Source organism: Temnothorax americanus, unplaced genomic scaffold (genome assembly GCF_048541705.1).
Source record: "Temnothorax americanus isolate GAGA-0224 unplaced genomic scaffold, ASM4854170v1 Scaffold3, whole genome shotgun sequence".
Taxonomy (NCBI): Eukaryota; Metazoa; Arthropoda; class Insecta; order Hymenoptera; family Formicidae; genus Temnothorax; species Temnothorax americanus.
In genome coordinates this window covers 5089422-5117037 of record NW_027509442.1, presented here as the reverse complement: position 1 = coordinate 5117037, position 27616 = coordinate 5089422, and the positions used below count along the sequence as shown (strand labels likewise).

General features: G+C 31.5%; 3 protein-coding genes and 2 long non-coding RNA genes across 8 annotated transcripts in view; 2 read left to right on the top strand and 3 right to left on the bottom strand.

The window, feature by feature from the left end:
- The first annotated feature begins 118 nt into the window (after nt 1–118).
- Nucleotides 119–27616, top strand: part of LOC143900341 (uncharacterized) — a 38336-nt gene continuing 10838 nt past the window's right edge. Inside the window, exon 1 of the long non-coding RNA XR_013257762.1 lies at nt 119–192. This is a non-coding gene — a long non-coding RNA (uncharacterized LOC143900341). The remainder of the gene's footprint in view (nt 193–27616) is intronic.
- Nucleotides 3772–27616, bottom strand: part of LOC143900337 (uncharacterized) — a 148349-nt gene continuing 124504 nt past the window's right edge. Inside the window, exons 5-6 of the mRNA XM_077411564.1 lie at nt 4760–4798; nt 3772–4680 (exon numbers count right to left, since the gene is read on the bottom strand). Of these exons, the coding sequence (XP_077267690.1) occupies nt 4604–4680; nt 4760–4798 (116 nt within the window). The 3' untranslated portion in view covers nt 3772–4603. The remainder of the gene's footprint in view (nt 4681–4759; nt 4799–27616) is intronic.
- LOC143900336 (very long chain fatty acid elongase AAEL008004-like) lies at nt 9654–12497 on the top strand. The gene is made up of 4 exons (XM_077411563.1): nt 9654–9868; nt 10483–10757; nt 11155–11457; nt 11713–12497. The coding sequence occupies exons 1-4, from the start codon at nt 9823–9825 to the stop codon at nt 11881–11883; spliced, it is 795 nt and encodes a 264-aa protein (XP_077267689.1). The 5' UTR covers nt 9654–9822; the 3' UTR covers nt 11884–12497.
- On the bottom strand, nt 18272–20288 carry LOC143900335 (very long chain fatty acid elongase AAEL008004-like). Its single transcript, XM_077411561.1, has 4 exons — nt 20095–20288; nt 19223–19515; nt 18540–18842; nt 18272–18452 (listed from the first exon to the last, which is right to left on the bottom strand). The coding sequence occupies exons 1-4, from the start codon at nt 20138–20140 to the stop codon at nt 18285–18287; spliced, it is 810 nt and encodes a 269-aa protein (XP_077267687.1). The 5' UTR covers nt 20141–20288; the 3' UTR covers nt 18272–18284.
- On the bottom strand, nt 20348–23497 carry LOC143900338 (uncharacterized). Of its 4 annotated transcripts, XR_013257757.1 has the most exons (4): nt 23249–23497; nt 22583–22702; nt 20584–20665; nt 20363–20419 (listed from the first exon to the last, which is right to left on the bottom strand). It is a non-coding gene; the product is annotated as an uncharacterized LOC143900338 (long non-coding RNA). The 4 variants fall into 4 exon arrangements; XR_013257758.1 differs by having other exon boundaries at nt 20348–20378; nt 21435–23497; XR_013257756.1 differs by lacking the exon at nt 20363–20419 and having other exon boundaries at nt 20574–20665; nt 23221–23497.

The window sequence follows — 27616 nt, the reverse complement described above, 5'->3', positions numbered from 1 at the left end:
CTTATCGATTGTACGAGCTCGTTAATTAAATTTGTCATTATAATATAGACACGCAATAACAAACACGAAGTATAATTGTATAGATAAAGTTAAATTTGCGCTTCTCATAATATGTTTCAGGAACTTTGTGTGTGTCCACCGCTTATTACATCTTTAACTCTACCTATCCGGTCATCGCTTTTCAAGAAAAACGTGAGTAATAGCTTCGTTGTAGCATTTCCGGCTACAATCGCGAATTACGTTATCTACATAACCCGCTCGAGCTTAGCAAAAACCTATTAAAACGTATTAAATCGTAATATTATGCGAATCACGCCGGGGATTCTGCCACGCTGGTATTATCTCTCCTTGCCGATACGTCGCAGAAAGAAAAAGAGAAAGAGAGTATGCAGAAGTGTGTGAGTATGTGGGGTATGTGTGCACCTGGATTTATTTCATATTAAACTATGAGCATACTATTATTTCACGCGCCGTCGGACGACGATGGTAATCCCGCGACAAATTATCGCCGGATTCCGGCTCGCACCGGAATTCCGCCTTTTCTTCCGTGCTAAATTCTGCCATTCTGTCATGCCGCGCCGCACCGCGCCGCCTCGCTTCCGTGACGGGAAAACCGTCCTGTTAATATTGCGCCGGTAACTATATCTCGCAAGGAAAACTTCATTGCGGCGACGACGTATATCGACGAAATTGCGCGGCTGTCCCCGGGTGTCCCGTAAATAGAGCGCGTCGCGAATCACGATCGGCCGTTCGATCGCACTGGTGACATTAATTTCGAAAATATTGGCATAAATACGAGATGGGTGATTATTGAAGTATCAGGCTCGTTTTATGCAAAGCAATATGGGGGAATGGTGAGCCAACAATACGAGCTAAATTCAAGATATATTATATTAGGAACAAATTTTATTCATAAATGTAATGACTACATAATTATTCCCTCATATTGCTGAAATAGGTAATATACGTTTGGGCGACGAATAGCAACAATTTTGTTTTTGTTCAGGTATTTGAGAGAATAAGAAGCCAAAAGAAATTCGACTTCTCTCGATTTCCAAATAATTTTCAGCGCTTTGTATTTTATCAGATCCTCGAAAGACAGTTGACGTAGCTTTTAATGTCGAAACTCCTGAGAGAGACAGGATGTTCAATTAAACCTCGATACCCGAGAAACTTTATTTCAATCTTTAGAAGTCGCTCGCCGTTCGTCAAACATCTGCACCGTCCGATATCCCGTGCACGCGATTCACGCTACAAACAACGCCAAGTGTTCACGTTGAAGCGCGGGCAAGCTCAATCTACCGGACGACCGCTTTTTCTACCTGGCGATTCGCAAAAAGAATAAAAAAAAAGAGGGTCACCTTAAAAAAGCAGCACGTCGATGTGCACAGGCGAAAAACGACCTGCGAGGGGAAAATCCGACTCGTGCAATCTCGAGGACGTAAACGGGCTTGTCGGCGACAGCCATCGGAACCCGCCCTCCCGTCGATACACGACGACGACGCCCGACCGACTCCCCGGTGGTGTAAATTACGTTCGAGAGCAGTGTTCTCGCCGCGACTAGAGAGATTTAGGGGGCAAGACAAGAAAAACAAACAAACTGGTAAAGAAATATCAATTTCTTTTAATTATTCTCGCAAGCGAAGCCTTAAAAAAAAAAACATGATAAACATGTGAGAGAGAAAAATTTCAATGCACGGGCGATTGAACCGGAAATCGAACTCGCGAGTCTTTCAACTCGCTTCCCGGGCAATTGCCGGAGTCTGAATGGTTTAGTAGTAAGAGTATTTCTCCGAATCCAGAAAGTACATCTGATTGTGAAATACGTGCAGTGATAAAATAATTTTTTTATATTATTGTGTGATTTTTCTAAAAGTTTAATTAATTACTTTGTTAACTGCATTTTAGGTTCTTATTATCGTGGGTAATAATAAAATCAGTATTTATAAAAATATAGCCATGGTATAATCAGCATTTTATAAAATAAAATGCTTTTTTAAAAATGGTAGAAGAAGGGTAGCAGACGAATCTGTTATTTTGCGTTGGTGAGGCTCTGAACTGCTCATCTCGCGATCGATTACGGAAGAACTCGATTAGCCATGCTAAATACATTCTTCCGGCAACATCGTAGCAACTTTTCCGGTCGCAGTTTGAGTTGCTCCTTAGTAGCAAAGTTTTCGTTATCGTCTTGGTAGTTATCTCAAAAGTATACATGGCAAAAGAACTTCTAGTTACTTTTCTCGGTTAAATTCGACGTAAACGTCGACAGTTAAAAGTTGAATTGATAAATAATGAAAAATAATAAATATTCATAATATGATTCTAATAAAATAGATAATAAATGATAATTTGTAAATTATTCAATATATAAGCGTGTTTTTTTACACATATATCGTTTTCATTATCATCAAAACTTTTATTTGTAAAAGTAGTTCTATCGATTAATTTTATTTGCAGCGCTTAATATGTTTTGATTCTTATGAAACTAGCTTTTAATTCGTAAATAAAATAAATTTCTTTTTACCCTATCCTTAAAGATATACTTTTAAAAAAATATTCGAATCTTCAAAATTTTATTTTTACGTTTATTTGCCTTATTCAATATATCGATCAGAAACAATCTTCAATTTCGACATGAAAGATCATTGAATACATCGATAAAATATATAGCAGAAACATGATTAGCTGTTCGTTACCATATGATACATAGAACTTATTAACTCATTCAATTTTTTCAAGTATTTCTTTTTGTGACAGTTTGAAAAATTGAAATGCTTTCTATCTTATATTTTGCCGAAGAAAAATGGCAGTGGCGACGCAAAAGAAGACAATGAGAATAGCAAATGATGAATAATATAGATAGCAGAATAGCGATACAGAATAATGGCATGGAATCAACCCATCGTTTGTTATCTCCCACTTATATGCGCTTAAAGTAGCGAAATGCACGCGGGCTAGTGGAGGGCATCGGTAAAGCGCATACGCGTACTGAGTATAAACTCTGGAGATTCCGCCAAGCGGATTATTACAAAGCCCGCATATAACAACGTCGTCGGGCCAGAGAGGAAGAGAGAGAGAGAGAGAGAGAGAGAGAGAGAGAGAGAGAGAGAGAAAGACAGAGCGAAAGCGAGAGAAAGAGAGAAGAGGAGAGAAGAGAAAGAGAAAGAGCGTTCCGTTATGTACTATTTATTGTTAATATAATTAGAGTGGCTCTCTCTCCTTGCGATGTTTAGCGGTATCATTAAAGATTCCATGAGAGGGCTACGCGGCACTCGCGCGCCGAAGACGTACGCCGCGAGTTCTATGCGGGAAGGAACGCGAGAATGATGAATTTAATATCAACGAGTCCACATCCGGGAATGGGGGATTATTTCACGCGATTATTTGGCACTTAAATGCAGAAAGCAACGTTGGAGTGCATGTGCACACACGCTGAACGCATGACCGAAACGAGAAGCTATTACCGTCGCGACACAGTGCCAGCTTTGGCAATACTAATCATTTTTAAACTGTTCAAAAATCCTGAAAATTTCATTACATCGTTCTTCATCGGTCTTCCTTTAATAATATCTAATTCCGTTAACTAATTTATATTTATTTTATAATTTCTCGAAAAAAAGTTGTAAAAAGAAGAGAATAAAGCGCATTCTCAAAATCGAATGCGTCATTGAAGATTCGATTGATATATATATATATATATATATAATATGATAAAATATAAATAAATTTAAAAAAAATAAATGCATATACAAAATCGTGTAGGTCATTAATAGTAGAGGAGCTAGCTCCATTTTTTCGTGATTATTTCGGTACTTATGAAACTTTTTGTGGTGCCATGATTCAGAATGTTATTTAATGATCAAAGCTCCGGAGACTGACAAAAAAGTGGGTCGCTTGTGGGTGTAAGGCCGCCCAAAAAAGTCATTTTGGTATGTCAGTCATTTTGCAACAAAATTCTTTGATATATTCTATGACTATTAGCATAATTGACTGACAAAAAGTGAGTCTCAAAACCCTCATAAAATATTGTAAATTCCACAGTTTGCGACTTATGAATTTTTTTTTTTTTTTTTTTTTTTTTTTGAATTCACCATTGATGATCATCAGGACTCATTTTAATTCTTATTGTCTTTCTATTATACTTAAATAAATAATTAAAAGTACAGCCAAATTTTGTCACATCTTTTTCACTCCCGGAGCGGTCCGGGTCATGTGACAAATCAAAAGGGGGAAGGAGAGAAGGATGATAGATAGGCCTCTCCGACGATTCTCTCGCACCTCCGACACTCTACTAACCGAATGTTAGGGCGATATCCGGCGGGGTGACACATAAATCATTAACTCAGTCAGCTAACAAATGAAAAGTAACATTTATTGTAGAATAACTTTCGGAGAAAATAATACGGGTCAATCCGGCTTCCATTAAAGCAAGAATTACGTTAATTTAGTAAATGCACAGAAGACGCCGTTAAGATAATACTATAAGTACATTGTAAACTGAAGCCAATATCTTTTTTTATGGTCATTTATTATATAATCAAAACAGAAACATTAATGAAAAATAGCTGCATTGAATCATCATCATAAAAAATAAATTAAAAAACTAGGAATCTCTTTCTTCTTCTTCTTTATCACAATCATTTAGGTCATCTTCATCCTCAGAAAGGTCGTCATTCGATTCTGTAACATTATTTCAAAATCATAATATGATTGTGACTATTGATTTTTTTCCTTTTCGAAGAAAAAAATTCACGCATACCTAGTTCACCTTCCTCATTGCTATCGTCTGACGGCTGACCTACAAGCGACCCACTTTTTTGTCAGTCAATTTGCAAATAGTCAGAATATATCAAAGAATTATGGTGCAAAATGACTGACATACCGAAATGAATTGAAAAAAAAGAAATTTTTTGCACAAGTGAGTGGCTATACCACCCAAAGCGTCCCACTTTTTTGTCAGTCTCCGGAGCTTTGATCATTAAATAACGTTCTGAATCACCACAAAAAGTTTTATAAGTACCGAAATAATCACGAAAAAATGGAGCTAGCTCCCCTATACTATAAAGACATGATTGACATAAAATAAATCAAAGAAAGTGACTATACTTTCATAACAAATGCCTGATTATAAATTCAATTGACGTACTGTATTTCGAGTGATTTCATCGGATTTCATGTATGACGGTCGGTCGTCAAGTCAACAATCGAATTTATAATATATCTAACGTCACAGTTCTTTAATATATTCTGCCGGACGGAAATGGCTGGTAAGCATGTGTTAGCATAGATCTTAACTGAATAAACATTCTTTCTTGTCATTCTTACGTCATTGATAAACGTCGTTTATATACATATGTGTAACAGAATTTCGTAAATTCTCTGGCAGGATGACATTAGATAAATTTCTTCTTCATGATAAAGTGAGTTTAAAAGAAGCAAAACCGGCACTCTCTCTTTTACCGAATAACTTTTGCCTGCAGTAAATAAGATATAAATTGCATATTACAAATCCGCATTTAAATTTTCAGATTGAAGACCAACAAATTTCGACTAATTTCTACTAATCGCATCGTCGTATATTTTATTTTACTATAATATGCAAGCCTTACTATATGAAAAACCGGTTATCATATATATATATATATATATATATATATATATATATATATATAAATCATAAGTTCTATAATATATTTTAAATAGAACAGAAGAGAGCGTAGTTAATGTATGAACATATTACCGCAGATTGATTTATGGAAATATTGCGTGATTAATTATTCATACGAGTTTGATCTCGTTAACGCCAAGAAATTTTCGGTATCATTTTTGGTGTTTTTCTTGGCGTTAACGCTCAAATGGTGTAAACGCCATTTGGGGATCCGAAATTACGCTATTATTTTTAGGTGTTTTTTTGGGTATTTTTTTAAGTGTTATTTAGGGTGTTTTTTTCATAAGGGAGTCAAAGACTTAATGGCTGCATTACCTTTAATAATAAAACGTAACACAAATTGATACAGTAAATTATAGAAAAATACTAAACTTCTCTTAATTATTAAATATATCTTAATATATTACTGTAAATATATACTGATTATATGCATTTTTCCGAAACATGATTTATGTACAGATTATTACTTTTATTACAACATAATCAGAGGAGTAATTAAAAATGTGACATATTAACGAGGATGATTAAGAGAATGCAAATCAATGATATGGTTCAACGATATGATCATATATCAACCACACGTTTCTCACAATTTAGAGTTAGACAATATTGTACAACTCCATAAATGTTTTTAGTGTGGCGGTCTGTTCTTCATAAAATCTTCTTGATAATAAATCTTCTTCTGCTCCACATAAACATATATATATATATATATATATATATATATATATATATATTCTACAGAAACTACTATATATAAAATCTTCTAAAAATACATAGATAATACTGCTAACATAGCTTAAAAGCAAAAATTTGAAAAGTGATGAATATACGCTTAACGCGTTTCATTGGGTCTCGTTCTACATTACATAAAGTGCATATATTATATCGTTACATTTTTAATCGAATAATATTTAGTTCGCGTAAGATGTTTTAAAAACGGAAAAATAAAATGGCTACATCGATATTAGAAAGCATACCGTAATATATTGTATCAAAACAAGCACAAGTTCTGCATTTCACAAGTGTATTAAAAGTATAAGTAGACCAAAATTAATCTCAATTCAAAATATTTCTTTCTCGGATATGATACATTCATCCAAGAATTTTTTTATCGTAGGAAGTAATTTTCAAACTTGTCTGTCTTTTGATGTTTAGTGTCTGCTGCAATTTTAAATCTCGATGGCAAATCTTTTCTATTTCTGTTGAATTTTTATCTTGAGAGACAAGAAGAAAACAGATAAAGCTAGATCGGGAAAACAAGAAGAAGAGGGCGAGAAAGACTATCATGTTCTTTGTCACAAACTGTTAGATGGTCTCTGCATTATGACAACACGCAAACCGCTCTCTGTTCACCAGGTTTTGATAAAAGTTTTGATAAAAAAAAAAAAAAAAAAAAGATAAAAAAGTAGCGTGGCTGTGGTTTCCTACTCCCCTGTCATCTCGATCTGGCTGTGTGTAACTTTCTCTTCTTTCCTAAGATGAAAATACAACTGAAAAAGAAAATATTTGTTGATATTGTCGAGATTCAAACAAAATAGCAGGAGATACAGCATTGAAAAAAAAAAAAAGAAAATTTGGAAATTGCTTCCAGCAATAGGAAAACTTAAATTATTTTATAAAGTCAAAAGAAAATTAATTATAGTAATTAAATACTTTAGTCTAATTGGTCGTTGGACAAAGAGAATTTTGCCTGATCATGCTCGGTTCGCCGATCATATTAGAATTTTCGTTAAATCGTTTAGCACGTCTCTCAAATCGAGAAGCATCTACTGTTTGTCAATTGTGTTATTGATCTGTCGGCTAATGTTTAGAAACGCCAATGCCTCGCTTGATTTAACTAGTTAGAAAAATAAATAAATAAAAACTTTATAGCGATTTGTATGAAAATTAAATTTTATCGATATAATTACTTCAAATAATCTTAATAAATCAGCTTAATGATCGTTCATATTATGATGCAGTATAAAAACCGTCTAATTATAATTTTATTAAAATAAAATTAAATAAGTAGATAAACAACTAAGAACTCTTGATGATGAAATTAACATGTAAAGTAAAAGGTAGACTTGAAAAGTACTACAGTTATCAGTGCGTAGGTTAACATGATAAAAATCTTCAATTACTAATAAGGTATATAATTATAAATCATGATTTAAAATGACTATCCTTTAACAATTAAAGTAATTTAAATCGACCGTAACTGGCAATATATAACGTCTTTACCGATATGAACATTGAAAAACTGTGAGCCAACTTGGTTTGTCGGATTCACACAGCACATTTTCAGATCATCATCGAGACATTATTATTCTGTTTATTATACACCGTCGACTGAAGCATCGGTGCTCCATCTTATAGTTGTTATTGCGATAAATATTACCACAGCCTTAGTGCAGGTCGAATTGGCACGACAGCCGGACGGTATACGGGAGGTTCCAGGTTCGAACCCTGGCTGGGGTAATATTTTTTCGCAATAAAAATTTAAACTATTTAATTTAAAAATTACATCTCAACTGACCAAAACCTATGGTCGAAATTAATAATGTCTCGATGATGATCTGAAAATGTGCTGTGTGAATCCGACAAACCAAGTTGGCTCACAGTTTTTCAATGTTTATATTGGTAAAGACGTTATATATTGCCGGTCGATTTAAATTACTTTAAGTGTTATTCTATTCACTGGCAAAATAAATTTATTATTCTGTTGACTATCCTTTAAATGCAATATTGTCTCAATTGTAATGACTACCTTCTGCTTATAAGTCGTCTAACTTTTCGATGTTTTTTTTTACCAGGTTCAATGTTCATTCTCGCATTCTCTGAACTGCCTGGACTTTACTTATTTTTGTTATTGTTAAAAATTCTGACTGTCATTGTTTTGACCATATTACAAATTGTAATCATTAGTCAAATTTTACTTGGATTTTCTTGCTGAAAATTACACTATTTTTAGACCACTAAACTTGGAAGTGCTTATCTATTGCTCACTAGAGAACGTCAGATTATTGGCTTAAAGCAGAACCTAAACATTCGATTTATAATTATGTATCTTATTAGTAATTAAAGACTGTTATAGCGTTAACTTATAATATGATAACCAACGTTAACATATTAACTGCGTTGTACTCTCAAGGCCCACCTTTTACTTTACTTGTTAAAATTAAATAATTATAGTGCAATAATTCAAACTTAAACAACAATTTATAATTTTCGAAAAAAAACTTTAGTCGCAGAAAGATACATCTTAAGTTACAGATAAAGTAAGTGTCATTTTTTCATTATTCCACTGACAATGAGTGTCGTTTTTAATAAATTATCATGCTAATTGGAATTAAGATTGTATTGTTGCGGTTGATTATAATTAACACGTTTGTCTTTGTGTTATACAGAGTGATTCAAAGCACCAGCCGTTTTTCTCAAAAATGTGACGGCACAGAAAGTGAGGAAAAAGAATTCAAATTTTCATTACTAATAAACACCTAAAGTAATCAGTTGGTAATGGTTTTATTTTTCGAGACAAACCATAAGTAGGTGTAACTGGGACCAGTTTTGAACTTTCTTATAATAAATTATTGCAGGCCTTCACATATTCAAACGTTTTTCTCGACATCCGTAAGAGAGAATTGAATTGAGTTTTAATAGAAGTTGTTTTTTTCCAAAAATTTTATCCAACGATACCATACTCGATCCATGTTTTTATTTGAAATTTCAAACTAGCCCCAGTTACACTTACTTCTGGTTTGTCCCAAAAAATAGAACCATCACCAATGATTACTTTGCGCGCCCATTAGTAATAAAAATTTTTTCTAACTTGCTGCAACGTCATATTTTTGAAAAAATAACAAGCGTACGGGTGCCCTCTGAATTACCCTGTATAATGTCACGTGTATCGAGGTCATGAGGTCACGTTATAGGAAAAACTCTTATATGCCAAATCAAGTGCAAAGTACAAGGTAGCTCACGATATAAATACAATGAAAACGCGTTCTAGATGACTGTGCGTGCTGCTAGACGATACCGCACAATCGGTTCTCTGATCGTCATGTGCGGCAGCTCTGCAATATAAGGAAACGAATAGTAGTTAAACGGATATTTTGTTGTATATAAAAAAAGTAGCGATTTATAAGATCGACAGTGTACAATTGTCCATCATGGATCTCTTACATGACGTACCATATTACTGGACGAAAGAGCTCGGTAAGTATACCGTTGACATGTCAATAATGCATTATTGTTTAGCAAAAGCTTGCCAAATTACATTAATATAATTATAGTGCAACCATTCGAACTTTAGTAACAATTTACAATTCTTGAGAAAAATCTCACTCCCGAAGAAGACGTTGCGACAAAACTTCGCATTAATATTATCAAATGTCAAACTTGTCATATAATTACAAAAAAAAGAGATATTTTATGATTAAAATTTTCAGATTTGCAGGATTCTAAAGTAAATGTAAAATATAATGTATGAAATAGATATAATATAACAGTTTCAGCGATAAATGTGAAGAATGCATGGAACAATAACATTGTAAATTAACGAATAATCTTGCAAAATATAATCCATTTACCAATTCGGACATTACTACTGTAGTGCCGATTCAATTATATTTTATATAGATACGTTGAAAAACCTTAAGTATTGATCAAAATGCAACGTCTTTTCATATTCAATTGCTTTTTATTGCAATGACAATATTTATATTTTGCTTCATTTAATAAAATGTATTTCAAATACTGATGTGTGTGTGTGTGTGTGTGTGTGTGTGTGTGTGTCCAAATATATTTCTATACACTAATTTGATTTTCAGATCCACGAGTAGCCGATCTACCGCTAGTCAGTTCTTCCTATCAAATACCACTTATAATATTTGCATATTTGTACTTCGTGCTTGGCTGTGGGTCTCGGTTCATGAAGAACAGGCCGCCATACGCATTGACGACGTTCATGAAGTTGTACAATATCGGTCAAATATTAGCAAATGTGTGGTTAATATATGACATTATTGACGCTGGTTTATTCTCAACCCATTCATTATTTGTGTGTCCTAAATTTGATTATTCCTACAATTATATTCCAATGAGGGTAATAATTTTTTTATAAGCCATTTTTTGCGAAAATGTATGCCATCAGCAGGTATATCTATTTATAAGTGTAATACTGAGAAAAAAAGTACTTCTCTATATATGTATAATTCTCCGTATCAATTTATATTACATTTTTGTCAAAGTAATGCAGTAATGAAATCTTTAACTAAATTTTGTCGGGAGAACGAAGAATGAATTAGACAAAAAAAAGAAAAGTTCTGTTAATAGCATATATTTTCATCTAAGTTTTATGTAAGCATTGTAAGCTTAAAGTATCAAATATTTACATATGTCAATGTAGTTAATAATGCTATAAATCGCTCACATACTGTTATTCAGAATTTGTTTCATAAAATAATACACCGCAAATTGATAATGTTTGATATGTATTGCAGTTAACTAGGTGCGCATGGTATTTCTTTCTTTTAAAAATATTTGACTACGTCGAAACAATCGTATTTGTATTAAGGAAAAAGGATAATCAGATATCCGGTTTGCATTTGTATCATCATGTGTCTACCTTACTTTTGTCATGGGCAGGTGTAAGATTTTACGCCGTTGCTCCCATGGTACTGACGTGTGTAATTAACTGCTTCATACACACGATCATGTACACATATTACTTCCTAGCGGCCTGGGGACCAAACGTTCAAAAGGCTGTCGCACCTCTGAAACGATGGATAACTATAGCGCAAATGGTAAATTGTCCGAACTTTCCTCTACATTTTTCATATATCGCGTAATTCCTTTTCTCTTTAAATTGTTTCATATGTTCGATCTAACAATTCTCGACACTCAAAAATATTTCTTTTGATTAAGATCGTTGATTAATTCGTTTCGTCATATATACTATTATATAAGTTTAAATATGCATCATGTAAATCGCATCACAAAAATATCCGTCAAGGATATCAAAATTAAATGATAAATTAATTGAATCGCTTTATTTCCAGATACAATTCGTCATGTTAATCTTGTACGGATCGCAAAAATTAGTGCTAAAAGATTGCGAAATCGTAAGTAATTATGTTCTCATGTTATTCGTTGGAAATGTAGTAATAAATTTCTTCATGTTCCATAATTTCTATCAGAAGACATACAAGGAAGTTAAAAAAACTCAGTAGATTGTAAAATATAAATTGCAAGAGTATTTCTATACAACCAAATATTCGATAAAATTATTGATATCAATGTCTCTCTATTGCTTCCTCATAGAGGAAGCTTTGTGATGGTAAAAAAGTTTTTTTTTTCGAGATTTTGATGGAAATAGGTTTAGAATGTTCCAAAATGTCGAGAAATCGTATTAGTAAAAAATGTCCGGAAGTATGTATGTATGTGTGTGTGTACGGTTTTTTTGTACACGCATCTACTTCTACAATTTTTTAGATATCGGGATGCATTTTTTTTTAATCGATAGAGTATCATAGAAAGTATAAAGTATGTTCTCCTCAAATTTTATTAAAATCGGTTGACCGGTATAGATTTTATTCGAATTTCTTTTTTATATAGAAAAGCATGTTTTATCCTACAGCTTTCTCAATATTTGATATAGCGATCTATATCTAATTCTATTAAGATTTTTAGTTTTTTCTACCCCTATTTCATATATAATTAATTAAGATTTGGTTAATTAGTTCTGGAGTTACAGACATTTCGTACATATATAGAACCCTGATAAAGTTTAGTCTAATCAACCAAATTTTTTATATATGAAATAAGGGTGGAAAAAACTGAAAAATTTGGCTTCCTCTATGAGGAAGCCAAAAAAATAAATATTAATAATTATACATTAAATAAAATAAAAGCTTCCTGTAATAATGAGGAAGCAATGTGCAAGTTTGTAATTTGCACCCTTTTTTTATAAGTTGTTTTCTCACTCTCCTATATATCACACTGTTCAAGAAAAAATAATTTTTTTCGAGTACAAGCCAAAGATAATCGTTTCCGTAGTTTTTTAAATAATATAATTAAAAAATACTTTGGAGATCACAGTGTAATGGCCAATATAAAGTCACAAGTTTAATAAAACAGATCGAATATTATTAATGCTAATTTTTTAAATTTAAATCAATCTTTACAACAAATTTCTTTTAAGAACTGAAAATCTTAACAATATACTTAATTTTGATTGCAATGAAACTTCTCCAACGCGTCATACATTAGAGTTATAATACATAAAACACAAAAATAATCCTTGTTGCAATTTTAAGCACAAATTTTTCAAAATATGTAATGTGAATAATGTGATAGAGCAATTTGATAAATGCACAGAATCGTATTCGGCTCCTAAAAAATTACAGGAAACGATTACCTACGTTCTTGTAATTGTTTTTTAACAGTGTTATTTATTATAGTTATAATAGCACATAGACAAAACAAAAATATTGTTTAAATAATTTTCGACCGACAAAATCAAATATTGTAATGCTTTCTCTTTTTCACTCAAACGCAATCACGTGAGAAAGCAGCACAAAAAAGAAATTCACTGTATAAACATCCAGCTCATTTACAATAGAACCACGCATATTTAATCGTACGTGCCTGTGTGTGTGTATATATATGCATATGTAAAAAAAATTAGATCTAACATTTCTCCACACATATAAAATGTAAATCCAAAAAGATAGAAATCCACTATAACAAAAAATTGTTACCAATATTTCTCTTAAGTAATTTCTATGATTATTCTGAGTTTTCCTTTCGTACTATTTAGGAAATAACTGTCTTATTAAATATCGTTCAGAAATTATTATTAATTTTTATTTATTATTATTATAATTATCGCTAAATATTAAATATCAAGAGACACGGTAGTGTCTCGCGCCAAGTACACGCGGAGCGAGACCGACCGTGACTCTTACGCGACGCGACGGGTTGCGAGTACCCGAGATGTTGAGATCTCGATAACGAGTGAACGGATCATTGTATGTACTTGAAGCAAACAATTTGTGTAACTGTGTAATACTAAATTTAAATAAATATTACTGTTTTATTAAATAAAGATTAATGAAGAAATATAAATATAAAAATTACTTTTATATAAAAACCTTGACGAGGATATATAGGCGAGTGCTCCAGCCATCAAATACATATTAGAGAATGTCTACTATCACTATACTACATTTACTACTTACGATAAAGCATATATACTATATGTGCACTTGTCAGCTTAAACTGACACATATATCCTCGCTTAACATTCTACGAAATACATTACCTGATTTGGTCGCAATCAGTAATATGCACGACGTTAGATAGTTTTAGAGTTATAGACTATATTGGTAAACTCTCGACCGAGAAACGTGTCGTATATGTCGGTTGCACATATGACAGTTAATGTCAAACTTGGTGAATCAAGAGAGTGATATCTTCGGTTTACGAAAAGTAAGTCAGTATCACTTCGCTAACAATAATACGGATACTGATAATTCTAAAATGCGGAGAAATTTCAACCTATTTTAACTCGATTTCCATATACTCAATACTTCTTGCTTATACTTAAAATGAATAAACATTCAAGAAAAAGTCATATCAAGTTAGCCAACGTCAACATAAAATAATCCGCATTCTTATCAATTCCTAAGAAATCAATAAACATCCTAGAAACAAGGTAAAACAATTAACTAATTAATTCCATAATAATGGAAAAAACGCGAAAGCAAGACAATCTTTTAATAATATGAAAAACACAATCAAATGCGAATTTTGCAAATCTAAAAATTTACTTTGTTATCAAAAAGCGTGACATTTTCGACATTAAAAACGTTTATGTTGATAATTTTTACATCAATTAAGTTGCGTAATTATTTGGTCATTTTAGTATTCATTAATTTGTGTAATTATTAAAAATTTCAATACTCAAAAAAAGATTTATTTTAATAATAAAACGGTCTTCAAGTTTACGATTTATTTAATTACATTTTTTACTTTCTATACATAAATGTACAGATTTCCAACGCATGTCGCACACTGCACATATTCAATATCGCTAATTGCTTAATTAAATTACATATATAAAACAATCCATTAATCGTATTCTGCGTTTATTGTTTTTTTACCGAAATGATGTGTTTACAAGTCATTACTATTAAAAGTCCCTATTTTATTAATATTTTGTATTGCGCGTGTATCTCAATTTACAGTAATACTTGCTTGTTACACTTACATTTTATTTCAAAATTTTATCTGGCTCCTTTGGACATCTATTGTTCTTTATAAAGTACATACTTCAAATATATTCATACATCTACGTAAAATCATGACGCAACAGGTACAAAGTTTCAATTTCTACTAGTTATAAGTGACAATAACAGATTCATCGATCACAGAAACGAATATAACGGCAAATGTCTGTTTTTTATATGTATATTGTGACAAATAAGCTCCCCTTCTCAATACAAACTGAGACAAAAAGTGTATCAATTGCTTTTGAAAATCCCACGCATTATTGATAAAAAATTCACATATTAATGTTATAAGTTAACAATTTGTCCGATGATCGAAAAATAACATGCTTATCGAATATTATCACTTATCTATTCTATGCTTTATAATACTCTTTTTTTCAAATCGATAAAGTAGTTACTATATATATATATATATATATATATATATATATATATATATATATATAATCGCGATCTGCTATTATATATAAAAATTTATATTAAAATAATTATTTGTATATCCCTGACTTACAAAGCACAGATTATGGTTTTTTTACAGCTTCTAGTTCGTGACGAATAGTCATAATGAGAAATCTATATAAAATTTAAATTATATCTTATATATTATATATTATATATATATATATATATATATATATATATATATATATATATATATATATATTATATATTATATATATATATATATATATATATATATTATATATATATATATATATATATATATATATATATATATATATATAAAATTGCGTGAAATCCTGTTGTGGTAATTAAAAAACGGTCGCATTTATGCTGAAAAAGAAGATTAGACAAATTTCGGTGCTGCAATTTATCACGTATTCAATTTGTTTACATATAATCCAAAATATAATGCAGATAGTAGATTGTTAATTTATTCATTTAACGTTATATAAATGTAATTTTCAAAATTTTAATTCTTATTATTCAATTTTATAAAATTATTATCTTACGCTATATATATAATTAACTATACTTTTTACAAAATAGCAGTCGGAATTTTGACGGATTTTTTAAATTTCTCATTGTTAGAAATTAATAATTGCTTACGATATTATTAGTTTCATTAAATTTAAAAACAAAAGGTTGTGAGTAAACAACTGATAGCATTAATCGATTAATGGATAAAAATTCAATTCAGACGAATATATTTGCATATGTTGCTTCCTATAAAAATAACTTTGAAGATCACTTTGTACAAATATAGACAATAAATTTATATAAACATAATAACCATCTTATTATTTTGCAATAAATTGCTTATATTTATATATATTTTTCATAAAAATATTGTTATATATATCATATTTATTACAAATGGTATGTATTATAAATTATAATACTGTCTTAACAAAATATTTTTCACCTTTGAATATCCAAAATAGTAAGAATAAATAACATGCTGTAAATAAACAAATAAATAGAAGCACTTTATTAAAAGTTGACTCAATCTTTTTTCGCGTTATTAAATTTCGTTTACAGAACAAAAAAGCATGACAAACACATATATAAATATTCATGTTATAAGTTCGCTTACAAGTATTTGCGTTGTTAAAGATGACACAGCGTATATAATTACAAATAAATGCAGTAATTAATTTAAAATATGATTGTTGCACTATACATGGTAGCGCGTATATCAGTACACGTAAAATATAGAAATACAGGACATTTAACATATAATAAAAAAAAGATCTCTGTTATTGCTATATCAAGCAATATATTAAGCATAGGATTATAATTTTCTGAAATTATGAGATATTAAATATTAACCAATAAAAACTCGTACCTCATTGATTCAACGATAAGTATATATACGCAACAATGTGCATAACTTTGTATTCAAATCATTCTTAGCGTAACTGAATGACTTTGTAGAATTGAAATCAATTTCCGGTGTTAGCTCAAGAATATATACACAATTGGTATTAAATATAAATTAATTAATAACTATTAAAGCCCTTTTACACAAAATGGCATAGCTGCATATGCATAGCATAAGATTGCTTGCACCGTTGAGCGTCTAGCATAAGTCTAATCAAAACTTTTGGGACATTGTGGTCCAGGACGGTCTTATGCTATACATATACAACTATGTCATTTTGTATGAGAGGGTCCTTAATCGTTTAGGTATATCTAATTTCACGCAATGTATGTATGTAAAATACTAAATGTATATTTAAAAATATATTTAAAAATATATTTAAAAATATATATAAAATTTTTTATATATAATCCAATATTGTCTCAGATTATATACAATTGTTAAAATTTTATTACTATTTTTAAATGCTTACTACGCAACATAAAAAGGTATCAATATTCTTAAGTAGATGATATATTTATCTTCACTCGATTTCTAGAACACACACATTTCTATTAGTAAATTCACAATACATTCTGTACATAAAAATATATTTAGTTTAATAACCCTTAATAATATTTTTCCCACGTCTAAAATCATAATCATTGTTTATCAATAATAAAATTTTGCCATATTGCTAGAAATAAATCATTTATTTTAACATAACTCAATAAACTCAATATAAGTCAATGTACAAAAAAAAAATATATATATATAATGTTTAAATACACATAACATTAAATACATAAATACATAAGAAATTTACAAAGTATTCGTAGCTTATAAACAATTTGTATTTTATAGTCTACAATATGTGTGTGTATATATTCAATATTTACCATGTAAATATATATAAATAGAAAATATTAAAAATATTTATCTATTTTTTTATGATAAGTTAAATATCACTGTACAATATTTAAAGTCAAAATATATAATATAATCTATGTTTGTTTAACAGATTATTATTACATGACAATCGTTTTCTACACTACATTTTTGAGATTTAACATTCCCTGTGTTCCGTAAAGCGCATATGCGCATATGCGCATTTTCTATGGTAAACGTTATGTATGCTATAAATAAGTGCGCGCATTTGCGCTTTATATACGGAACACAGGGATTATATCCTTCATATATGATATAATTATATATTTAGCCTAAAAATCAAATTCTATCAACAAATATTTATTAATTAATTATCAATTCGACAAAATATGGCGACTACAGAATAAATAATATTGAATAACAAAATTGTTTTCTTTAGATGATTTTTATATTTATCTAATATATATATATATATATATATATATATATATATTTATTTATTTATTTATATATATATATATATATATATATATATATATATATATATATATATATATATTTAAATGTGTACACATATATAATTAGTATTATCTGCTTAACCGTATAGCAAAATCATTTCTCAATGTTATTTATTCTTCTGTTTAGATTTATAGCTTTTTTTATAAAAATCATAAAATAAGTACAGAAATAAAAGTAAGTTTCCAATAAAGATAATTGCTATTCCTCGTTGTAATTGGCAGTTGGGATTCAAAATCGGCAGTACTATAATTGCTATCATCACAATAAATTGTGCCTAATTTCACAAATAAGTATATTAAAAAACAAAATGTAATAACGTCATGTAAGCGATTTAATTATAAAATATTATATTAATACTTGCCATCTGTAGCTTAGTTATAAATGGTTTGACGGGAGATATCAACCGTTGGAGATCTGGACTCCATCCAGCGATGAAATAGTATATGTACATGATTACATGCACGGCACAATTAAACAATGAAATAAATGTCGCTCTTTCATCCAAAGAGTACTTCAAATAATACCAGAGAAATGTCAAATTAGATATATGATGGTACACGTGCAAACCAGAGACCTGGTTTTGTTTCTTTCTTAATACAAATATGCAGGTTTCGACGAAATCAAAAAGTTTGAGAAAACCTAGCCACCACACCATATCGAATAGCTGAAACGTAAATGTTATATATAAGATATACAAAGTATTACAATCATAAAAATAATAAACATTGCCCGTATCAATAAGAAAGAATTAGAGATTATTGATTAATTATAAAATCAATGATGTTTTCGAAATTTAATATATGAGATCCAACTAAATTATAAATACAGATTTTTATTTAAAATAATTGTTTCTTTGCGTTAATTATCTGTCCTATGGCCATTAATATAATTTTTTTAACGGGCATTTTCTGCTTCTCTTTAAAAATGACATAATTACAAATTAAAAATTAAATTCACACATCGCACTTAATAATACAACTATTTATATAAGCATTATAACTTATCAATAACTTTTACGATAATTATTATATTATAAAAACATACTTTAATCGTATTAAGAAGTAGTTTACGGCGTGTCAGACAATAGTTGTTCATGTATAAAATACCACTGTAGACCACTTCTATAGACCAACCGGCAGATACATGCTCTTTTACGAACCATAAGTTTGCCAGAATTTGAACTACGTCATAAATTAACATAAAGGTTCTCAATGTATATGGCGGTCGATTTTTCATATAGCGAGGACCAGCGTAAAGAACAAAATACATATACATGAATATTATTAGCATTAGTGGATACGGCGTGGCTATGAGTGACCATTCGCGAGTGTATGGAACTGCAAAAATATAATTTTTGAAATAATATAGCTATTTTCTACACGATCTCTCTTTAATGAAACTTTTTGCGGTCAATACTTTCAAGTATACGATATTATAATGGTCGCTATTTTAGTAATACTGTACTCATGCAAACAACGACAAAAATTTCTTACAAACAAAAAATTTTTATAAAAAAAAAACCAATTTGTCATGTTTAAATATTTGTATTTTACAAATATTTCTGTAAGACATATTCTATTTTTATTCCGATAGATAAAGAAATAACTTTTTAAACCTTTTCAGATTCTCTTAATTTTCGGGATTTTCCATCAAGTTAACTTGGTTTTTAAAAATGTCGTTGTCTGTGTATTATAGAATATTAATCGAATCTGTGTAGCATACGTACATATTTATTAGATATTACAAATATAATACAAAATTTATTTATTTTTTGAAAGCTCTACTACCATACCAAATTGCCATTAGTATAACATTTCTTTATCTTTATTAGGAATTTGTGTCAAATTTTCTTAATATCGTATACTAGGAACTATACACTAGATTATAAACTTAAGGAGATAGAATTATACACTCACGTGATTGTTCTACGAACAAATAATTGTATATTTCTCCCAAACCCATTGCAGAAGAAACGTAATCAATATCACAATATATCTATATTCCTTGTGTTTAACTCATTAACTTTTTTTAATTTACTTATGACACTCAAACGTCAATGATTACCTCCGTAACTTCGCAACGCTAGACCGATTATGCCACGTGTACAATTACCGTGCTGGTATTTAAAACAGCGAGCGATGAACTTCGAACTTAGAACTGAATGTAGTTCCGGCATAAATTTAGCTTCAGCAAAACTATTCTATTGATTAATTTCTTATTATTTCGCGATGAAATAAATCGCTAATAACAGATAGACAAAATATGAAGGTGATTATGATAAAGTATTATATGTAATAATTCCTTTAAAATATCAAGAAAAATTTTATTAATTTGCGTTAACATGCGCAATTACAATGTCATATCAAGCAATTAAGAATCGCTTTTGCAGTAAGTAGTGTACTTACGTTTTCGCATGCGGAATTTGCAGAACAATTTTAAATCGGTTTTTTCGTCGAAGAAACAAACGAGGAATATACATTAACTTACCTGAAACAGAAAGAAAAGCAAATATACATATTAATAAATGTGATGCATAGTGATATATAGCGTAAGAGTGGAATAATATTATACAATGGTCCAATGTGAATTGTATAGTACAAGATTATTCTTGTAAGAATATAACATTTGAAACCTACAAATGTTTGAAACATACAAATTCTTCGTACCGAACGTGTAGTTTTTAAAGAACAATATAAATTTTAAATTATATATTACTATAAATAAACCTCAATTAAAAAGAGTGGCAAAAAGGCGCACAAGCGCTTTTTCAATTTAAAACGCATTTACGCAAAATAATACGTCAATGATAATGAAATAATTTACACATACTTGCGTTAATTATCTAATCTTATAATCTAACGCATTGAAATCACACACAATCCTGATACATAATCAAATAGGTTGACATTATATATTTCTAAGGAATGTTATTTTTCTCGTTAGTTATTCGGCCAATCAAAAATCTATTCTACATTTTATATGTATTTTTTCAAAGAATTTGCTTCTTGCCGATCGTATCGTGATTTCAATTGTATCATAAATCATTATATCGTGATTAAATACTCTATATCACGGTGTAGGATTGTTATAAAAAAATTGCTTCGGAGAAATTGGATTTAGAGATATTGGCTTAACTACATTTCTTAGAATTATATTTGACAATATTACTGCCAGTATTATATATCGGCAATTACGACTTGCCATTCGTCGCCGTTCTATAATATTTGCAATAAACATTAAAATTTATGTTCCTAACGAATGTCCACGACAGATTGCGACATCCGCAACGAGATCGCCGTGTATATCAAATTTCCGTGTTCGTGCAAAAAAAATATAGCGAAATATGAAAACTGGAATAGTGTGCAACCCGTTAGATTTCGATGCTCATTTCCAGACGAGATTTTCAGATCCGCGAACGCGGAATGTATACGTAACTGTCGAAATATTTTGTCAACCGGTTGCACGCTCCATGAGAATTCCTGTTGATTAATGCTGAAATATTTAGTTGGGAGAAAGAAAGAAAGAGGAAGAGGATGTTATATCACTCGTAATGTATTATTTTGCGCAATAAATTGCATGATAATTTAAATCTTAAGCATATTGACACGTCGACACGTTAAAAGCACTTTACGCATAATCTCCAATTTTGGTGTCAGATTTCAGAATAAAATTTTATTCATAATATAAAATAAAGATCAATATGAGCTTTTGTGTATGTGCGCGCGCGCGCGCGTATAAGTATATTCTCCGATATTACAATTATATTCTTTATATATAGGTACATATACAATATACATATATCTAATACCTCTTTCACACACGTAAATTTTGATCCCTATTCAAATTCTCCCAACATCAAATCATAAACTGAGCGAAAATATGGAGTTAAATCATCTCTATCCTATTATTATAGACCTGCAGCTTTAAAGTTGCTGCAGTTTCTGCCCTATTATTAATTTTATAATTATAATTTACAGTTCTACTTATAATTTTATATGCCGTATATTTTATTAAGGATATATATTTTAATATGTACATTTTTATAAATGTGTGTTGTATTCAAATTCTTGAATTTTTTGTATCACACAACACATTTGTATACAAAATTCTATTTCAAATTCTGATTTAAAACATAGATAATCTAAAATGGTTTTTACAATGTAGAAATTATTGGCATACATGTATTAAATGTACAAACTCTCGCCTATATTTTATTGTGGAGCAAAAATGTTGCTTTTTGCAAAAAATAGATTTTTTAAAGCTCGTTTGTCTGTCCTGAAAAGATGGAACAGGCACTCATTTTTCTAAAAATGAAGGAAATGCTATCTATTCAAGCTGTCATCCAAAGGTCGCCTAAGTCCTTCAGGGCTTTCATCAAATTTTTAGTTTTCCTGCGGCTCTTACCTTCCGTAATGACCCAAGTGTCTACGTTTACCTTCATCAAAATTATGACCTTTTTCTAAGATCAGCTCGAGCGGGTCGCGTCGCAAACGCGCGACGCGTCTTGAATGTCCACAGTGTAAACTAAAACCGTATAGTCGCGAATAAACATTCTAGATAATTAAGACTTTGTGTAATAGCGTGCATTATAAAACGACATAATATAACTCCACGTTATTTTTCTCCCATTTAATTCATTGTGACCATCGAAAAAAAACTAGAGAATATGCATCTTAATTAATATATAGAGCATAACTATCGACTGCAGTGAAAATATCCGGATTAAAGAAAATGTGTTTCTCGAGACGGTAACGATGTAATTAGTCAGTTAATTCAATCAATTATTGAATAGTCGCGCCTTCACTCTCGTAAATAAAAAACGTAGGTATACGTAAGTTATTCATTAAAACGAAAAGTTACGCAATGCCCGACTTAGCGCACGCTTGTGCTCGTCCTGTGGCTATATGGCAACAGAAATATCTTTTGCGTATCGGAACGCGCACGGTGGATGTCATGTATCAGCCGTATTCCGAAAGGAAACGAAACTGAGGACAAGCGAAGTAGGGAACCGGGGGATCGACATAAGCGTTTTAAACGAGTACGTTCGCATCCGCGGCTTTTGTGCCTCACGAGCTGTTATATCGTCGTCGCACATTGTATCTCGCCGTGGGCATTGTCTCCGCTAACCAACGACACGACAGTCGGCGGCGCGGTGTCAGTCGGCACCGGCGACAATGACGATACTTCCACGACACAACCCGCGCGTTATAGTTTAGTTTCCAGTGTGCACAAACAAGGAAACTCTAAAAGCCTTTTCCTCTGCCGCCACAACGCGCGTGGCCGATTAATAAAACTCAACTCACTGTCCGTAATGAATGGTGGGGCGCGCGTTTCGATCGCGCGATTCATTGCGAACGGATGCGATAGTAGCGTCGATAACGCGACACTTTTATGACACAGCAAAATTCTAATTATTCAAAGTAATTCTAATTATTCCTATATAGCAAAACTAGGGCGTATTCGGCTAATTTTGGACGGTCGACCAACATGTAACGCGACGACTTTGGCACGAGACTTGTTTATTTCAGATATAACGCGTTTCGCTACGCTATTTGCAACAGTACCATTTTCTCTAATTAATCCGATATATCAAGTAACTGTCCAGTTCGCAACATGTTAAAATATTTCGTTCGGGCAATAAAAATAACCAGGTCGTTTCTTGTGCAACCCAAGTTTTCAACAATGGGATTTGTTGTTACATCGAAGTAATCCCTTGTCTTCTCACTTTGTAGTTTTCCATAAAAACTCATCTCTCCGTGTCTGGTATACGAAACTTAAGTTCTTCTTTAAGTTTCTCTCTCTTCAGTTGCGGAAAGAAATTGCATGCAATCTTCCTCATAATCGTCAATCATAAGATTTTTGGTTAAAAAGAATCAAATATTATAATAGACAATCAATAAACGACAAAATGGATCAATGCAGATAATCATTTTCACAAACTTATTTCTTCTCTTTCTTTCTTTTTCTGTTATTATTATGGTTACTATCTCATGGAAATGAGATAAATAATAAACCAAGAAATTGTAAAATTCGGATTAGATTCATGGAAAATGAAAACGGTTCTCACGATAACAAGCGAACTCCGAGATGTCATTACGTAGGAAGATTTGGAAAGCCGCATACGGTACCATATATGCACAAATATCATAAAGGAAAATCCTATTTTGTGTGAGAAAAAGAGATCTCAAATTGTAACCGCAAACAACATGGCGCATGCAGACGTTGCCGAATTTTCGAAACAGAAACGCTGTAATACGGATAATCACGTGCCGCTATATCTTGATGCCCTAGTTCATCCTTATGGCGCAGTCTGCATGCGCAAACTCGATTGTATCATCGAAGATCCGCCGATAGATCACGGTCCGTGCGAGACAGGAAACGATCGGCACGCATTGAGGACAGAGAGAGGAAGAGAGAGAAAGTGAGAAAAAAAGAGAAAGGGAAGAAAGAAAGAAATATCGAGAGGAGATCGAAAAGATTTATCTCCTCACCGAAAGGTTTGGATAGATTCATGAACCCTATCGATCGCTCCGGCTAAGAAGAAAGGACGTGAAATATCCTCTCGCTACGCACATTGGCAAAGAACTCGTGTTCCGCGTGCAAAAACGTACGTGCAAATTCTGTTTGAGAATTAAGACCATGAAATTCAATTTTGTCATTTTTCTTTCACGTTTCTCTACGTGGCATTAATGCAACCGCAAGGCAAAAAAGCAATTATAGCGCAGAGGTGTATGCGGTTGTCTTAACAGTTTCGCATATGTATGTAAAAAACAATTTTTAGACAAAGAACGTGCGCATCGTGTGCAATTAACGGTTAATAAAAATCGATTGATGATTAATAGGAATCAATTCATCCAAGCTGCAAGCAAGAATAAAATCCGAATAAAATCTTGCTTCCCAAATCTAATTTCCCCGTTTTCTTTCCGTATATCGGTTAAATCCAGCCTGTCCATGGCCACTCGTTCACTTTTCTTTCGTTCCTTCCAATTTTTCCCAGCATTGTCGGCATTCCTCGCGTTCGGAATACGGCACGGCCATCCAAGATGCATGCGCCGTGTTACACGAAGCAATACTTTACAGTTCGCCCTCCGCCCTGACCCTTGGGCCAACATAAAGCACGGCTTACGAGTTGCAATTTCAAACTTTCGTGAAACAATCGGGTCGACGAAGGGCACTCGCAACGACAAACTCCACTGAGTATGGCAAGACAAAGTTCGAAACATTTTCGACGAGCCTCACATTAAAAAATCGATGAGGTTCACGAACGCTTAAAAACACACTTTTGCGGACATAAAAATCTTACTTAAGAGTAATGGAAAAAAAATTGTGACAATAGAAAAAAGACATTTCGAACTTAAGGTGTATTGAAAGTAACAAAGAGATAACATTCAGCCGCGATTTTTCTTAAAGCGCAATTATATTCGCCTCATATTCGAAAACCTTTATAAAAAAATGTAATAAAAGAGATAAAAAAAAAACCGTTTGTTTCTCAAAGAAAATTGAACAAAAGTTGCTAATTCGTTTGAAACGATAGAAGAAAAAAACTATTAGCAGAGAAGCATCAGTGGAACGAGAAAATAAAGAATTACGCGAAATCGATATACCTCTGCGAGTAGCAACGAAACGGAATTCGACGTAAAGGACCACGCGCAATCCCACGGTTGATTAGACAAATTTTACAAGTTCTCCTGAAATTGCAGGATCGCAATATCGCGGAAGTAAACTCCACCGATGGGCAGTGACCGCCATCTTTACGATTCTCGTCAACATTGTTCTACAGAAAAGAAGAGAAAGACGGAATCGATAGTTTCGACAAGAAGTTATCGTTATCGTTCGAGGCATGTACTAGTCAAACTTGGGTGCCAGACACAATTTCGAGTTCCCAACCGAACAAGCCTGTCGCACTCGTTTCGAAAAATGTAATTCAGATTCACCCTCATCCACCTCTCCATTCTAGTCAATCGAAAATCTCATTTTTGGATACGTACGTGGCTGGAGTAGCGGAAACCCTCAACTCGATTCGAGACACTTCTCTTCGCTGCAGCATGACGTTACGATTTGTGCTGTTTATCTTTTTTTCGTTCAATGTCTTCTATCTGTCTTCCCGATTCGAACCATCAATATTGCTCGCCGTAATCAATAGTTTGCGAAAAATTGCCAATAACGTAATTGAAGAGAAATATAGACTCAGACGAAAGAAACCGTGATAATAGATTGCGGATATAAAGATAACTTGCTGTCACGTATTTATACTTCATATATATATAGCACAGCTATCTCTGATTTAACGAAAACTATTTTGAAGATAGATTTCCCGATAAATTTCAAGTTCAATCTTCCGTTATCGAAAATTTTCGGAAGAACCTAAATACAAAGTTATTTTGCGCTAAAAATATAACCTTTTTTGCGTAAGGTACGTTTCAAAAATGTAAATAGTAAATAGCGGAACTTTGTTGTTTGGATTAATTTTAGCGTGACTTTATTTCAACATAAACTTCAGTCGGCGTTTACTTCTTAAGAAACTTCATGTTGAAAATTGAGAAGTTGTGGAAAATAACCTCCCTCGACAATTTCGCCGAGAGAAAATTGATTCCAAGTTCGTTAAAGAATTAAAAGTTTTGAAAATATTTTTCAATAAATCGAAAGTTAGTAGTGTATGCATGATGTGACGTACACATAAAACGTGAGATTATCATTCCTTCATCGATTACTCGTAATTTAAATTGAATCACGTAACAGATATTTTTCTTTTATGTCGCTTTCCCCTATTTTCTTTCCATCTAAATTATAGACGCTATTAGTTCGATTGCCAGTCACAGAGGAAAAGAACCTATCGACTATAATATATAGTTTTACTTGTTTTTATTTCCTTCTCTTTTTTTCATATTATTTGCTTTAATCAGCATGCTCTCAATTTCAATTAACATAAATTATCAAATATTTGTGCAGTAACGTTAATTTCCACGACTTCGTCTTCCATTCGCAAAAAATAATTAACATACTATAATTATGTTATAATTTTTGTTTAAATTATCCGTCGACATTTTAAAAATAAGTCCATTAAATTTACTCCCGCAAGCACACTGCGGGATTTTCTTTCTTTCTCAACCACCCAATTTCATTACTTGCGTTACATTGTTAAATACAGAGACTGGTATATTTGCCGGTTTTCATTCTGCGCTCTTATTCTATCATTCTTTTGTAATATTTTCTTTGTAATTTTTTCTTTTAATCAATTTTTATAATAATTAGTTTTTCATGTATTTTTTTTCATGTCTAATTATATACGAATGGTTTTTTTTACTGCCTTTCTGTCGTCGTGTACTCAGCTTGTTATTATTACAACCCAAAGTTTTGCGAATGTTCTTTTACAGATTTTTTCAATGAAAAAATCAGTTAACTTTATATTAATAAGCAGCGTTATAGTATTATCTAAAT

Coding starts and splice junctions, on each gene's coding strand:
- LOC143900336 (XM_077411563.1), top strand. CDS start 9,823: ATGGATCTCTTACATGACGTACCATATTACTGGACGAAAGAGCTCG. Junction 9,869..10,482: donor TTACTGGACGAAAGAGCTCG/GTAAGTATACCG, acceptor TTTGATTTTCAG/ATCCACGAGTAGCCGATCTA. Junction 11,458..11,712: donor GGATAACTATAGCGCAAATG/GTAAATTGTCCG, acceptor CTTTATTTCCAG/ATACAATTCGTCATGTTAAT.
- LOC143900335 (XM_077411561.1), bottom strand. CDS start 20,140: ATGGGTTTGGGAGAAATATACAATTATTTGTTCGTAGAACAATCAC. Junction 19,516..20,094: donor TTTGTTCGTAGAACAATCAC/GTGAGTGTATAA, acceptor ATATTTTTGCAG/TTCCATACACTCGCGAATGG. Junction 18,843..19,222: donor TACTTCTTAATACGATTAAA/GTATGTTTTTAT, acceptor TTTACGTTTCAG/CTATTCGATATGGTGTGGTG.